Here is a 16204-nt window from a genome sequence, read left to right as displayed (position 1 = left end):
AAACAGCTAGTCCTTGCCTCATAATAGATCCGCTGGCAACTTCACCCTATATTTCTCTGTCTACAGAATTTCACATACATTTCTGTTGTTTAGAAACCATACAGCTTATGATTGCTTTTGTTTATGAGATGTAAGTCTTGCTGTGTTGCTCAAGCTGGCCTGGAAATACTGGGCTCAGGCAATATTTCCTTTCAATAGCTGGGGCCACAGGTGCCTTATTACAAGACATAGGGGCAGTTTGTGATCTGATTGGAGTTGTATCTTGAGCTTATTAAGATAATAGGACTTTGGATAATCAGGTTTAGTACTGGCTGCTTATAAATAGATAGAAACTTGGGACGTGCTGAGTGAAGGGTATGGGGTTTTGATATAGCCTACCCTGTGTAGTCAACATTCCCCAAAGTTTCTGCAGTTTTGGTCTTGGAGAAGAAAAGAGGATGGAGAGAAAGTAAGGGAGGAGAGGAGAAAGGAGTCTAGGACCAGAGGATCATAAATGAAGATGGGGGCACTTAGAGACTTACACTTAGGGACAGCCACACTTATATGAAAGCATTTATGGAGTAGGTCTAATGAAAATTTGCCCAGCACTTTGAGTAAGGAATGGAAAATAGTGTTGGACAACTATAGAGCTTAGAAATGGATATGTGAGTGTTGGAATTAATGCATTCTTTTAAATGGGCTGTGAAAACTTCACACTAACCTCAACTTTACTGATGTTCATATACCTTTTCTTACTTTGGGCACTACACATTCTTGTTCTTGGCATGAGCTCCTTCTAGCTCTTGAATCTTTTGGGGAAGTGTCTTGGTCCAGAACTGCCACCTTCTGGCCTTCAGGGCACAGCTCACAGAAGGTTGGAGGTTCAGCTGCAGGTACTGCTCATCTTGATTTGACACTGGCCAGTAGGGTAGACCCTTGGTGTTGGGGTTCCTATGGATGTACCAAACAGCAGAGAAAGATGAAGGTCACTCTCATCTAAGGCCTGATCGCCTAGTTTGAGTCAGGGCAATGGTCTAAGAAGACTAGGGGCCTGACGGTGAAAACATCCTGATTTAGGGATACAAGTGAGATCCACTAGTTTCTACTCCATGTGGGATAAGGTTACTTGGCCTGTTTTGTTCCTCTTCCTCGGAGGCAAGATATGTGACCCATCCACAGGTCACTATGAGCTGACAAGTAACCAACACCTACAAAGTGTTATATCTCAGTATGCATTGGGAACAGAGGACTCCATCATTTGAGAAAGGATTTGTGCATGCTGATGAGATCACCAATCACAAATGGATCCCTACGTGAAGACCCAGCCCTTAGGAGGATGAGGGAAGAGCATCCCCTTACCCATGCCGTGCAAAGTTGGCCCAGTACTTCATCATCCTCCTGCTCAGCAGCTTCTCCTGCACAGTGAGGTCAACTACAAATGAGAGGGCAAGGGTCCAGATAGCAGCTTTTTAATGCAGCTGCCCAAGTCACTCTTCATGCCACACCAGCTGTGCCCTAAAACTGAACTCTAGGCTTTGTTGCCTTCATCCCTTATAACCCAGCATCCAAGATCCATGCAGCCCTCTAAGTAAACTCCTCCAGGTCCATTCTTGATCCAGTGAATTTTCATTTCCTCTAGCCCAAGCTAAACTAAGAAAGGGAGAGACCCAGTGTAGGCTTTGAGCTGTGAGATAGTACACAGTTGATCCTGTTTTTCCTAGAGCCTTGGATTCCTAAATTGGGCTCAAAGGTCAGACATCCTTCAGGTCCAAACTTGGCTCTCCATCCTGTTTGTGGAAAACAAGCGAGACTCACATTTGGCGCCCCAGAAGAAGGATCCAAAGATAAGGAAAACCTCATCACCATGGTCAGCCTTTACGTGCCGTGGCCTGAAACCCCTGAGAAATCTGGACTGATGCTGAAACTCATAGAAGAAGACTGGGGCACGGGAACCTGAGGGCAAGGACACATAGTGACCTAAGTGCAACTTGCTTCACACAGTCCTGACCCACATTTGGTAACAACATAACTTGACCTCAAGTTGTCTGGAATCAAAACAGTTGAGTGTGGAGCCCCATCCTGGAGCTTTGGCTGTGGGAAAGCCCACTGTTACGTAATGACTCTGTCCTCTCCAGGCCAGGGCAAGTCACAGATATCACCCATCTGTCTCCTCATCTGTACCCAGATAAGATGTCACTTCCTTACACTCAATGCAAAGATTTATGGGCTAGAGAGATGGCTCAGAGGTTAGAAGCATTGAATGCTCTTCCAAAGGTCCTGAGTTCAATCTCCAGCAACCCCATGGTGTCTCACAACCATCTGTGATGTGATCTGATGCCCTTTACTGACCTGCAGGTAGAGCACTGTATACATAATAAACAAACAAACACATCTTAAATTTAAAAAAGAAAAAGAAAAAAAGATTTACTAGATAAGGACTCTCAGGGTCTGGAAACAGATCTGATCCAGACACAGGTCAAGCCTGGACACTACAGAGCTCACCTGGGACCCACAGCTCTGAGCTTCCTCCCTCAATCTTGTTACAGATGTACTCACGCTGAAAACGTGCTACTTGGAGTGCAGGCATCACGATCAAGAAGTCCCCTATCATGTCTGTGAACTGTATTTGGAGGGTCTGGGGGTCCTTAGTGTTCCCCATGTATTCTTCCATTAACAGGTCACTACACTCAGGAGGCAACATCTGCCACATTGTGATAAGAAAGAATGAGGTTAGGTAGTCACTAGAATGGGTTGGCAACGTCCTTAGGGAGAGGGAATGAAGTTGAGGTCTGGTATTGGGGGAAACTCTGAGTGACTTCAGATAGCTAGGCACACCCTCACCCCCCCCACACTTCAAGGAATGCTCTCTGAGCCAGATATTGAGAGGTTCTCTCAATGGGGGCAAGCCTCAAAGATTCTCACCATCTCTTCTGTTGCTTTCTTCAGAATAGCCTGCAGAGTCTTTCTGGTTATTTTCTTTATTGTCTGAGAAGCACTGAAGGCCTCGGGTGTGGAGAATGTTTTAAATTTTAAGTTGGCTGGTTATAGATCAATGAATCTCTGAGTTCCCATTGCCCACCATAGAGACCCCAGGCACATAGGAGATTAGACCCGGGCCTTACCAGTGGGAGAATCCAGCCAAACTCATCATTGTTGACACCAATGATGCTGGGGACAGGGTGAAAATCAGCAGAGGCCAGCAGCTCTTGAGGATGGCTCGGTAGGAATTCCCCATCCACCACACCAGGGATGATCCTGAAGACCTGTGCAACATTCAAGGGTAGTATTGGATAGTACACACACACACACACACACACACACACACACACACACACACACACACACACGCCCATTGAAGGTTCTCCATCATTTCTCCATATCCCAGTTTGTCTCAAAATAGTCATTCCTAGCACACCTCCTTCTTCTCAACCCAGAAGAGACCCTACATTTTTTTCTGAAAATGACTTCATTTTATTTTTTTATTAATTAATTTATTCAGATTACAACTCAATTGTTCTCCCATCACTTGTATCTCCCCGTTCCTCCCTTCCTCCTACCCGCACACTATTGACCTCCTCTAGGTCCATGATTGAGGGGGTTCTCCTTCCCTACTTTATGGTCACAGGCTATCAAGTCTCAAGAACCCTACATTTTTACACCCAGGGCTAAAAGGATGCTAAGCCATGCAGATAAAGTAATTTGTCCAGAGTGGCGAGGACTTGCAGTCACACACCACCCAATTCTCTACCCTCTTCCCGGCCACAAAATTATCCAACCTTGTTAATAGCCAGAATTTCTGCTTCACTCTTGCCTCTTAGGCAGCGCACCAGGGCCTCTGAGTTTGAAGCCGCACAAGCCGATAGATTTGCCACCATCTGTAAAGGGAGCAGGCATGAGTTGGCTCATCCTTCCTGGAAGGAAGGAGTATCTTCCAAGTCCCAAGTGGATGGCACTGTCGCTAACATCCTCTTGTGTGCTATGTACTGATTACAATACAGCATGAAATCATTCCCGTTTTCGTGTTGCTCAGGGTTGACAGCTGAGAAAGGAGTCATTCAGTCTGCCTGTTTCTGTGGTTGTTTCTGTTTGTGTGTGTGTTCCCGTGGAACAATGGGTATTGTGTGCCACATTATGTCTATGAAAGTCAGAGGACAACCTTGTATATTGCTTGTGATATTCCTTCTTGTTTAAGACAGGTTCTCTTGTTTGTTGCTGCCTTCAACAATGTGGTTGACCTTCAACCTTTAGAGAACCCCTGTCTCTGCCACCCACTTCACCATAGGAACAGTGGAATTGCAAATAAGTACTACCACATCTAGCCTTATGTGGTTTCTGGGCATTTGACTTCTAGCCCCCACAGTGGCACAGCAGTCTCTCTCACCCACGGAATCATCGTCCATTCCCATGCATGCTTGGTTTTTTTTTTTTGTTTGTTTTTGTTTTTGTTTTGTTTTGTTTTGTTGCCAGTGATGGAAACTGCTGGGAGCAACTTTACAAGCTATATAATGTATTCAACATTCATAAAGTAGAGGGAAGTTTCAAGGATTCAAATCCTTGAAACACTTAGAAATGATTGAAAAGAAGCTATTGTTTCCCCCACTGAACAGAGTACTAAGGTATCGGAGGCAGAGGGCAGAGGCAGAACATAAGGGTTTGGGTGAAGGAAGCCACATACCGTGGAGATCACTTCGGAAGTGTTAGATATAAGGCGAGGCAGCAGGGCCACCCCACTCTCCATGATGGCTCTGTGGAAGAGTCCTTGGGACATTGGGGATACAACATGGAAAGACACACTTGTGCCACCTGCCGAGTTGCCAAAAATGGTGACCTGGTCAGGGTTGCCTCCAAAGTGGGCGATGTTCTGCTGGACCCAGTGTAGGGCGGCCACTTGGTCTAAGAAGCCCCAGTTTCCTTTGGCGTGCTGGTCACCAGTGCTGAGAAGTGGAAGGGATGGGGATCACAGGGCTGTCTAGGCTCTGCTCACCCACCATTGCCCAGCCCAGCCCTTGGCTCACCTGAAGAAGCCCAGGATACCCAGACGGTACTGGATAGTGACGACCACCACATCCTCTGTGGCTGCCAGTGTGGATCCATCATACATGGAAGCCATGCCTATAATGAGTGAACCACCATGGATCCACACCATCACCTAGAAAAATCAAGAGAAATGCCAGAAGGCATCTAGCCAGCACACACTCAAGTGAGACTGCCTTCTCAATTGTCAACTGTTGTCTATCTATGCAGATAAATACACACACAGGATTCCTCAGCATCTTAGACCCAGACTTCACATGAGGAACTATTGTCTCGTCAGCACATTTCCAACCCCACTGTGGCACTAGGAACTTCAGCTTGGATTTAAGTCCAGAGCAATGTTGCTATCACTCTCAGACTCCTCAAAAATGTGAAGAAGGGTGTCTCCATAAGTGTTTTTTCCTAACTAAAAGGATCACCCAATTCTCACTGGAACAACCAATATCTCAAAGCTGTAAATTTGGCTTATCTCAGAGTTCAGGCCTTGGACACCTGACTGGGTCTTTAGGGTTCAAGTTTGTAGAGTGAATTCTTAGTTAATCCATTGACCATAGTCCCTGACCTCTCAGAGCTCCAGTATTCTGTGTTTCATTCTCAAGGCTTAAGTTATTCACATGGCTGAAAAAAATACCCTTCTTGGACCCACTAGACAAAGGCTACATCAGGTTTACACTGCAGTAGAACTCAGGTTGTTTTTGACCCTGCCAATGTTCCTGGGGAAGAACTCTCTGCCCCCACCCAGTTGACCATGGCCCAACTCTTACAGGCAGATTAAAACCCTTGAGGGCATGGGCTGGTGTGTAGATGTTGAGGTACAGGCAGTCCTCGGATGTAGACATGGGAGGCATAAACATCTTTATCTTCTTCAGACCCTCTAAATTCAATATATCATCATTTTGTAGACACCTGTTGACAGTGACAGATGCTGATCCCAAAAAAATGTTTAGTAATCAAAGCCTGTATGTTCTCATAATATCAGAAGATACAGCCATAAAGTCTCATCAACACTGAAGCCTAAACAGGAGTTAAATAAGCATGGCAACAGTAGACATACTAAAGTAGATAGGTAAAGACCATGAGGCCTCAACCCTACACAAAGAGCTAGAGGTAACTAAGGAATGCTTAGAGTGGGAGAAAAATCTCCCCTAGGGAAGAGCAATCCTATACGTTATCCAATACTAAATGACCAGCCACAAAACATATTAAACATTATATAGACTAAGCAGGTTATAGTTAGGAATATATATGTATATACACATATGCATGCAACAGCAGTCAACGGAAAAGAGGCTATGAATTTGAGAGAGCAAGAAGAAGTATAATGGGGGGACTTGGAGGGAGTAAAACACAGAGAGAAATGATATAATCATACTATCATCTCAAAAAATGAAAGAAAAGATAAAAGCAGACCTTTAGGATTTCCTTCCAGACTCCTGCAATGTCTCCTGTAACGCATGATTCTTCTCCACAACCCTTTTCTATCAAGGTAAAGGCTACTGGCTCTGTGGGGGGCTGTGAGGAATCCAGATTTCCAGGGAGGTCTCCAGTTAAGTGGGGGTACCCTTTGTGAGATTAGAATGTCTATGGACATGGTCAGCTGCTGGTGGTGATATTCACCTCCCCCCCCCCCCGGCTACAGAAAGCCTGCTGCGATGATGTTGAGATACATTTAATTTTTATTGTTGACGTGAGACAATGTAGAATCACCTGGGAAGAGTCTCAAGGAGGGACTGTCTAGATCAGGTTGGCCTGTGGGGATTATCTTGATTACACAAATTAGAGTAGGAGCACTTGCTTATTGTGGGCGTCACCATCCCCTAGCAATTGACGTCTGAACTGTATGAGCAGAAAAGGTGGGCTGAGCATTATCAGGCATCCATGCATTCTTTGCTCTCTCTTCCCAATTATAAATGTGACATGACCAGCTTTCCTTACTGTGACCGTTCCTAAAGGGCCTCACCCCCTACCTCCCATGATAGTTGTAACCGGTAACCATGGCCTGTGGTGAATCCTTCCTCCCCTAAGTTGCTCTTTTCAGGGTATTTTTATTACAACAACAGGGAATTAAGACACGTGGATATTTGGGTGCTGTGTCTACAATGGTCCTGTAGGAATGAATGGACAATGCTGTCCCATAGCAGGTAAGGAATCTTTCATCCTATGTCCAGAGACTCAGGGAACCTATTTTTCCTGTATAGTCTCTGGTGGAAGCTTTCATTCTTGGACAGTGGCACTTAACCTTATGGGTTGGCACAGTAACTGTACAGGACGTTCACCACTGCTGCCCTCCTGAGGGACACACCAGACTCAGGGCTCTTGTTACTTAATATAAACCCATTGAACTTTCTCTACAGACCTCTCCACTGTCAGAGAGATCCCTTGGCACAATCTGATTCTGGGATGAGCTTGGCTCTGCTTCTCACTGCAGTACATGGAGCTAACTCCCCATAGGTGCCAAGCTCTGACCCAGGAGCATGACAGTTGCTCTATTCTAATCCTTAGCACAACATCAGAAAAATGCATGGGAAATGCCACTCATCACAGGCAGAGAATTGCTATGTGGTTGAGATGGAGGAACACATCAGTGTGGCCCACAGCTCAGAGCTCATTCTCACCACAGTGAGAAACTTTCTGGGTCCAGAACTTACCTGGCTGGATGTGAGGTCGCTTCTCTCACACCACTCCATGGCTCAGGGGCCTCAGGCGGTGCAAAGCGCAGTGCTCCTACAGGAGGCTTGGCAAAAGGAATTCCCAGGAAGGTGTGGACCCCTATATCAGTGCCTCTCACATGGACCAGGCTGCCTCGGACCTGGCCTGTGTGTGTGTTTCTGATGGGCCTGGCCTCTAATGAGTCCTTACCTGTGAGTGGAGAGATGCCATCAGGGTTAGTTTTCTGTAATCATTTGCCACCAGGTTATTGGGGGGGGCGGGTTCTCATCTCATTTTCACTAAGGCACATAGCAAGGGAATTCAGAACCTCTCGGTTCAGCTGTGGGGTATGAGAGTGGGGGTTTCTCTGTCCCTCAGGCACAGGAACCTCCGCTATTCTCCTTTTGATGGATACCAGAACATTTCTCTGACCAAAAGAGTCACATACTCAGAGCCATTTGACAGCATGAAGGTTATTATTGTTGTTACCCAAAGGTGGGAACAATCACAACCGCACAGAGAGAAGGCAAATGCTCCTTCTCCTCTTTTCCTGACCTTTAGGACCAGCTCCTGGGGGTCCCCAACACTGGGATGACCCCTTAGTATGTGGTAGCCTTGAGCACCTCTGACCCTCTGCCTGCTACAGCACTCACTCTGTGGGCTTTGGTGAGGGCATTGGGTGACACATGTTCCCTACACTTTCATCTGTTATCTAGACCAGCTCCTCTCTCCTGGTGCCTTCCCCCCACAAGCTCAGCTTCTGACTGAACTGGCCAGAACCTTGGTTCCCATCACCCCTTAGGGAGTCTCACCCAGTACAGGGAGGAAGAGAATCAGGAGTCCACAGGCCACAGCATTCAGCCAGCCAGGAAGTCTGTCCAGGGCCATGGTCAGCTCTCAGGCCTGAGTCTGTTCTACTACAGACTGGACGTGCTTCCACAATGGAAAGAAGAATATATAGGCCTTGCCCGGACAGGACCAAGAGGAATGTAGGTGGGAGAACACGTGGGGTGGGGCAAAGTGTTTACTTCCTGAAAACTAAAGGTATAAGTGACAAGAGGCAATGACCAACAGGTGGGGGAAACTCATCTCTGCAGTTCCTGCTCTTTGTCTTCCTGGAAAGATACAGCATGGCTTCTGTAGTTCTGGGGTACCACAAACCCTGCCTTCAAACCTAGCTTCACTATGATAGCTGTTCTCATACTCACTGGCCAGAGGTCAGGGACGAGAACGCTGTAACAGGAGAAACCAGGAGGACCTCCCCGAGTAGGTAAATACTGACGATGCCACAGATAGAAGAAGAGCAATGGCAGGCGCTCAGAATGTGACCTTTACAGTGATCTTAGGACCTACAAGGATTTCTTCCTATATGTCATGGCTGTTTCATTGAATCCCTGCAATTCTGGCACTTCTTAGTCTCATGCCTGTTCACTCCACCTCTAGACTGTGCCTGCTCTAGCGGCTAGCTCCCACACAGATCAACTTACAGTCCTTTATCCACTTTTATCCACTTGGGAAACAATTGTTAATGGTTGTTCTTGTTTGTTTGTTTATTCATTTAATTACTTACTCTGTGTGTGTGTGTGTGTGTGTGTGTGTGTGTGTGTGTGTGTGTGTGTGTGTGTACTCACATGCCCTGATGTGCATGTGAAGGTCATGAGATAACTTCTGGGAGTCAGTTCTGTCATTCTACCCTGTTGATATGGGGAATCCAACTCAGGTCTCGGGCTTTGTTGGCAGTCTCTTTTCCTATGTAGGCATCTTGCCACCCATCAGGCCCCACTTGATAGCACTTCATGGGGCATTGATGGATCCAACACTGAGGATAATCTGGGCTTTCAGACCCGTGAAAAAGCTGGAGACGCAGGTCTGCAAACAGAGTTCCAGAATCTTCGAGGACTATGGTGAGATGCATCGGTGAGTACAGGATGAAGAGTTCACCCCTGCTCAGTTTGATTTCCTGAAGGAAGTGGCATGATAATCCAAGTCTTGAGCACCCTCTGGAAATTGACTTTGCCTCTAACTTTCCAAACCCCCAACGATTTAGGGACCCACAGCCTGGCACAGCAGAACTTCCTCCTTGGTTTCTTTCTGGCTCCTTTGACATGAATCAGTCCTAGGTTCTGCCTCCTCCAATCTTGATACAATGCTGTCCTTACAACGCACTCTTGTGCAATCTGCGGTCCCAGCACCTGCAGCCAGGTGTTCCCCCTCTTTAGTTCTGTAACCAGATGGAATGCTGGGCCATGGGGGCTGATAACTCTCTAGTTCCCCTAATCTTGAGGTCAAGGAACCAGCTTCTTTACGCTTCCTAGACATCCTGGTACTTCTTAATCCGAGATCATTTTAATTTGGCTTAGACAATACTGTCATTCAGAGGGCCAATGTTAATGCTGGCTAAGACCATAGCAAAAGATGGCATTGGAGGGAGGCAGGGCTGAGAAGGGAGGGAGGGAGGGAAGGAGGGAGGGAGGGAGGGAGAGAGGGAGGGAGAGAGGCATAGAGGCTCACATTTCATTGAAGCACACGCAACGATAAATCATCCATACCCGTTCAATTGAAACAGATGTACTTCCCATTGGGTCAAGTGTTGGCTGAGACCTGGAGTCACTGCCCACTCCCCCACCATACAGGGCTGGAGGAGATACAAAACACTATAATCACTATAGAAAACAGTTTGACAGTTTCTTTAAAAGTTAAAACACATCTATCCTGTAGCCAAGTAATTCTACTCCTGAGTCTTTATCCCAAAGAAAAGAAAGTAACAGTCGCAAAAAATGATTGAAAAAAAGTTGATAAGAGCTTGATTAAAAGTAGCCACCATCAGGTTACCTAGATGCGCAGAATCAACTAGGGAGTGGGTAAAAACTGTTGTGCTCATGTGTGGAATGACACTGTTAACCAAATGGCAACATTGTACTTAGTGACAGGACTTTTTCCGGTTTAGCCAGGGCTCTGATGTTTTCAATCATATGCAGTTTCCAAACTGTCACATCAGAAGCTGGTTGTCTGGAAGCAGAGACCAGGCAATGATTGACAGAGAAACTTGAGAGAACTTTTATCAATGAAAGATGTAGTCTCAGAGTTAAGTGCAGGTTGTTTCAAAGTTCATATTTTTATGCAAAATGTGTCCAACTATGCTGGTAAAAAAAATGGGCAATTTTGATTGCATAGAATCATTAGGCAACAAAGCTTTAGAAAAATGACGCGTACACTGAAGTTCTAGAGGCATTTGGTGAAGCGTCTATGTCAGCGTGTGCGCATCAGGAGCTCAACGATGCCTTGAGGCCCCAGTACAAGTTGGGTATTAGCCATGAGTCTTGCACTCGAAGGAAGGGCTCTTCTCTGCCCAGCTAGTGAGCTGAGACTAAAGGGTCTGCTCCCGTCCATCCTCTGGTGTTCAGACAGCGGAATGCAAGAACCATCACTCTGATGACAATGTTACGTGGTTGGTCTTCAACAAAGTGAAATGAAGAAGGAGAACTTTTCCAACCTAGGAACACTACTCCAGGGAAGGTGAGTTGGTCACAGGGAGGGATCTGAGGAAATCCCAGGGTCTAGAGAATGAAGAAATAAACCTCTTTATCACAGAAGAAAGATGCTTTGGAAGAACCCATAGGGCAGGTTGAACACAATTTGTCACCTTTTTTAAATGACATAAAGCATAAGTGGGAGTTTTGGGACAACAGTGAGGTAAAATGAAAATGAAACCACAGCAGATAAAGTAGTAATGGTGTGTTGAGGATCCAGGATGTCTCAGAGGACAGATGTGCCCCTCCACATGTGGACAGGTTCTACGGTAGGGGCCAGGCAGCTCTCTGATGGACATTTCTGGACCTTCTGATACTACACTCCACTTCCAGGACACACCCCACAGATATATTCACAGATTTCCTAACTATGCAAATATGAATTTCATAGCATTTCCTGCCTCTGATAATAAGAACAAACATTAACAGACAGGAACAAAGATACAAACAGACAGACAGACGTACAGACAGACAGACGTACAAACAGACACACACACACAGACACATGAACACACACCACACACTGACACGTTTTATACACTCTTTCAACCTTAAGAGACTAATGAATATCTCTAGACCTATTTCTCATATTTAAAAAAAATTATGCCATTCACAACTTGGGAAAGACAAAGATGAACGAGTCAATTGTCTTGAATGCAAACAATATGCATCATCTAAGTTGCATCATATGCTGAAATCCAGTCTATAATGTAGCGAAATTAAGAGTTGGGGCTGATAGGCGGTTATCACATCATGAGCACCATTGTTTATCCCTTTTATCTCTTGAGAACTCAAGGTAAAACCCTTAGGCCAGAGAGCTGTCTTGTGACACAGTGAATCTACTGTCGTCTTGACTCTGGTCTTCTTTGTCTGAAAACATGAACTCATTTCATTTCTCCACGAGCTACATAGTATATGACGTTGCTGGGGTCCAGCCCCGGGTGAGGACCAGAAGCAAATTTCTTGTTATAAGCTCTGTATTAGGCAGGGATCTCTAGATTAACAGAACTGATAGAGTATGCATATGCTGTAAAAGAAGATTTACTAGAATGGCCATGTGTGACAGGAGCTGGGCACTCTAGCAATGGTCACATGTAGCCTGGAGACCTTAAGAATCACAGGCTCTACTCAGGTCACCAATCTGAATGCTTTAGCAGTTCCAGTCTGGAACTGAAGGCTTGGAAGATTCCTTGAGAGTTGCTGGTCTTCATCCCACACTGAAGGCTGAAGGCAGCAGCATCCATTGAGATGGACACACTGAAACATTGGTTGAAACATTACTTCTTCTTAAATTTCCTTGCGTTTTGGACACAGTCAAAAGGTGACACGTACTATGGAGGAGGAGACTTTCTTCCCCTCAAGAATTTCTTGGAAATACTGCCCAAGCCCGCCCATAGGTGAGTCTCTAGGCTGATACCATGTGGACAACCAAGACTGAACGTCACAGCCAACTACAGGTACTAAGAGATGAGAGTAATATGATTTTATTGGCCAGTGTAACTGAGAAAATATGCACTGAGAGGTGGACATGGAAAGTGACACCCACCCACAAAGTGGTCACCAATCCCCAAAGCAGTTGCCTTAGTTGAGAAGTTCAGGGCCTTGGAGATGTAGAGAAAAGGGCAGAAGATGACATGAAGAAGGGAGAAAGAGGCACAGGTCCAGGGGGCTGTAGAGAACATCTACAATCCACTAGGGCTCCTGTCTCTTCAGAGTGTTTGGGCACTGCAGGCTGACCCACTTTGTGCTCAGAACAAAATATGACATTACTTGCTACAGCTGCACGTGGTTGTTCTCAGCCACCTTTAGCTCCAGGATGTTCTAGGGCAAGGTCTTAGCCCAGAACACCATCTAGCAGGCTTTCAGAGCATGAGCCATAGCATGTTGGATGCTCAACTGCAGGCAATGTGCAGGGTGGCAGAACAAGGACCAATGGGGTAGACTTTTCTTTGGGGATTCCTGTAGCCTTAGACTTCTAGTAGAGTGAGGCATTGGTCATTTTTGGATTCTACTGAACCCAAGACTCATATCTTGACTTGTGTCAGAATGGTGGACAGAGCGTGCTGCGGTGGTAGTGCAGGCATAAAGGCTCAGAGGTGTAGGTGTTCTATGCGACAAGCTCCCATCAGTGTCTGCTCTGTGTGTGGCAGAGCCACCTGGACCACTTGTGCTTTACTTTAAAGGTATGTTTATATAGACAAAATACCAACATGGTACCTACCTGCTAGGTAATGGGGACAAAATCAGTGACTAGTATCCACAGGAGATTCCTGTCTGGGTGGGCCCTGGCATTGTAAAAGAGTGTCCCATTGGTGAAGAACCCATCAATACAGAGGAGCCCTGGATGGAAGTCCTCTGACTAGGGTGGTTGTGAAGTGTTCACACTTACATGTCATGCCATGCAAGTTGGTCCAGTCCATCCTCTTCCTACTCAGCAGTTCCTCCTCAGTGATGTCAACTGTAGATGGGAGGAGAACAAGGGTCCTGGTCCTCATCACCGTGTGCAGCTGCAGGCTCATGCTCCACATGTATCATGGCTGCTTAGCCTGACCCTAGGCACTGCATATGTCCACCCCACATGTGCCAGGAGCCAGGCCTACCCCTTCCCTATCCTGCCCTTTGTAGTTCCAGCCTCTAATGGAAGCTCTAATGGAAGCTCTCCTGGGCTCATTCTTACCCAGAATGCTTTCCTTCCCTCTACCATACAGTCATTGTCTAAGAAAAAAGCCATGCCTTTTAAATACCTTCCTTGGAATAGTGACACAGCCTGTTATCTCAGGCCTCTAGACAGATGAGCTGTCTTGGGTTTCAGGCCATGCTAGGTTGGGTAGTGAACTTTAGGTTCACCACTCTCACACATCATGATATCTTTTTTCAAAAAAGAAAAAGTATGTCTAAATTAGTGAGTGACACAAAGTGTCTCCCTCTGTCCCTCTTCATGTCATTATGCTCAGCTGGAGTCCAGACAGGATGAGGCACCACATGCTGGAGGGAAATGAATTTGAATTCTAACCCATTCTAACAGCTGATTTTGAGCTATAATATGGTACACAGCTAATCCTATTCTTCCTCAATACTCACTTTCCACACCTGAAAAGTGAGGGCCATCATCCCTTAGTTACCCAGCTGCTGGGGAAGGAGAAAGACTCACTGTTGCAGCCACAATGGGACAATCTGAGGATAAGAAGATGCTCATTTTTGTGGCTGCCTTTCATGTAGGATGGCTTGGAGCCTTGAGGAAGTTGGGCTGATGCCAGAACTCATACAAGTAGAATAGGACATGGGGACCTGAGGGTGGACACACTACAACATGGTGGCTTGTCACCTGGAGCTGTTCTGCCTCATCCTTGGTGACATGAGGCCTTGGTCCAAGCTGACAGGAATCTAGATAGTAGGGTTAAATCGCAGCCTTTAATTTCCGGAGAAGACAGAGAACTAGAGGTTCTGAGGGTGAGGGCTCTAGTTTAAGCTCCTCATGGCAGCTTCTTCCCTCTGACACTTAAGGAAATAGCATGGACTGACGTTGGCCCTCTTTCATAGGAGGCCTGACTCCATGGCTAGGGAGGGGACAGGTGGAGGGAACACAGTCTAGGCTGGGAAGCGGTAGCCTCTCAGATCTGCAGTTTGTTGAGACTAGGAACTTCTGTGTGCCCTAAGACCAGGACACTACTTGCCCAGGATCTGTATCTGGGCAAAAGGTGACACGCTCAGAGCCTGGTGGCAGCATTACTGCTTCCATTGATATCTAAGGGTCAGTAGCATCTCCAGCCATTGTTATAGACACAACCACACAAAGAGAAAGGATATGCCCCACCAGTCCCTTTGCCCCTGTGCTTGCTATGTCTGACCTACATGTCCAGCACTCCTAAAGGCCCTTCACACTGGGCTGGCTCTTCAGTGTTGAGTGCCCTTAGGCATCATTGGCCCTCTTTGTTCCAGGGGTCATCCTGAAGGCTTTGGTACAGGAAGTGAGTAGGGTAGGCTCCCACAATGCCATCTATCATTTCTCCCTGCAACTCCTTCCCTGGTCCCTTTCCACCTTCACCTTCCTAGTCTCCAGATCTCCAGAACCTGGTAGCTCAATCTCAGTTCCCCATCTCTACCTCGCGGAATCTTGCTCTGTGTGCAGAGGAGGAAAAACAGGCTCTCTGAAGGCTTCAGCATTAGGTGGGAAGGAAATTGATTCAGGGGCATGATTGCATCTCAGGCCTGAGAGTCCATGCTGCCATGGGACAGCACTGTTTCACCACAGGAAGCATGAGTTGTCAGCCCAAGCATGATTTGTACCCGTAGGGGCGTGGCTAAGGAGCCTGGTGAGGCAGGACAAAGAGTCTTTTAGAGAAGGACCACACTGACAAGGTAGAACTGACAGAAGACAGTGTTTGTTAGGCTGGGCAAAGCCTCCTCAGCTGGTTTTTGTCTCTTTTAGCCTTCCAGGGTCTTCACAACATGGCCTTTGAGGCCATGGTGGATATCCCTCACTCTCAACCCAGACCTGGAGTCACCGTGGTTATTGTTCAAGTCACAGGCTGAGTGTGGGTATAGGAGGAGAGAGAAGGAGATATCTGTAACTGGGGCCTGTCCTCTCTAAGGAGGTGCACGCTGAAGATTTAACAGGAGGGTGGGATGGACATCTGGTTGTTTTAATTTCATTTTTTATGTGTATGAATGCTTTGCTTGCATGTTTATCACGTGCATACCCGGTGACCACATATGCCAGAAGAGGGCGTTGGATCCCCTGGAACTGGAAATATAAATGGTTGTGAGCTGCCATGTGGTGCTGGGAATCGAACTCAGGTCCTCTACAAGAACAAGAAGTTTTCTTAAACACTGAGCCATTTCTCTGGCCCAACAGTTTTTTTTTTCTTTAATCTGAGCATTTATAACTCAGGACTGCTTTCAGTAGGTCCCATGGGCCTTGGCATGATGTGTTTCTCTTTGCATTTGATTACAGGAAATTTTAATTTTTTCCTTTTTATTTTTTCATTGACACATTCATCATTCAACAGCAT

General features: G+C 46.4%; 1 protein-coding gene across 3 annotated transcripts; it reads right to left on the bottom strand.

The window, feature by feature from the left end:
• Nucleotides 1-743: 743 nt before the first annotated feature.
• Nucleotides 744-8550, bottom strand: LOC127209531 (pyrethroid hydrolase Ces2e-like). Of its 3 annotated transcripts, none has more exons than XM_051169185.1 (12): nt 8475-8550; nt 7662-7872; nt 5778-5919; nt 4995-5128; nt 4655-4913; nt 3756-3854; nt 3091-3242; nt 2902-2974; nt 2536-2680; nt 1795-1932; nt 1339-1411; nt 744-930 (listed from the first exon to the last, which is right to left on the bottom strand). In XM_051169185.1, the coding sequence occupies exons 1-12, from the start codon at nt 8548-8550 to the stop codon at nt 744-746; spliced, it is 1689 nt and encodes a 562-aa protein (XP_051025142.1). The 3 variants fall into 3 exon arrangements, with proteins under 3 accessions (XP_051025142.1, XP_051025143.1, XP_051025144.1); XM_051169186.1 differs by having other exon boundaries at nt 2902-2982; nt 3102-3242; XM_051169187.1 differs by lacking the exons at nt 4655-4913; nt 4995-5128 and having other exon boundaries at nt 2902-2982; nt 3102-3242.
• Between the last annotated feature and the right edge of the window lie 7654 nt (nt 8551-16204).

The sequence above is a fragment of the Acomys russatus genome, chromosome 26 (assembly GCF_903995435.1).
Source record: "Acomys russatus chromosome 26, mAcoRus1.1, whole genome shotgun sequence".
NCBI lineage: Eukaryota > Metazoa > Chordata > Mammalia > Rodentia > Muridae > Acomys > Acomys russatus.
This window is presented reverse-complemented; position numbering and strand designations above follow the sequence as displayed.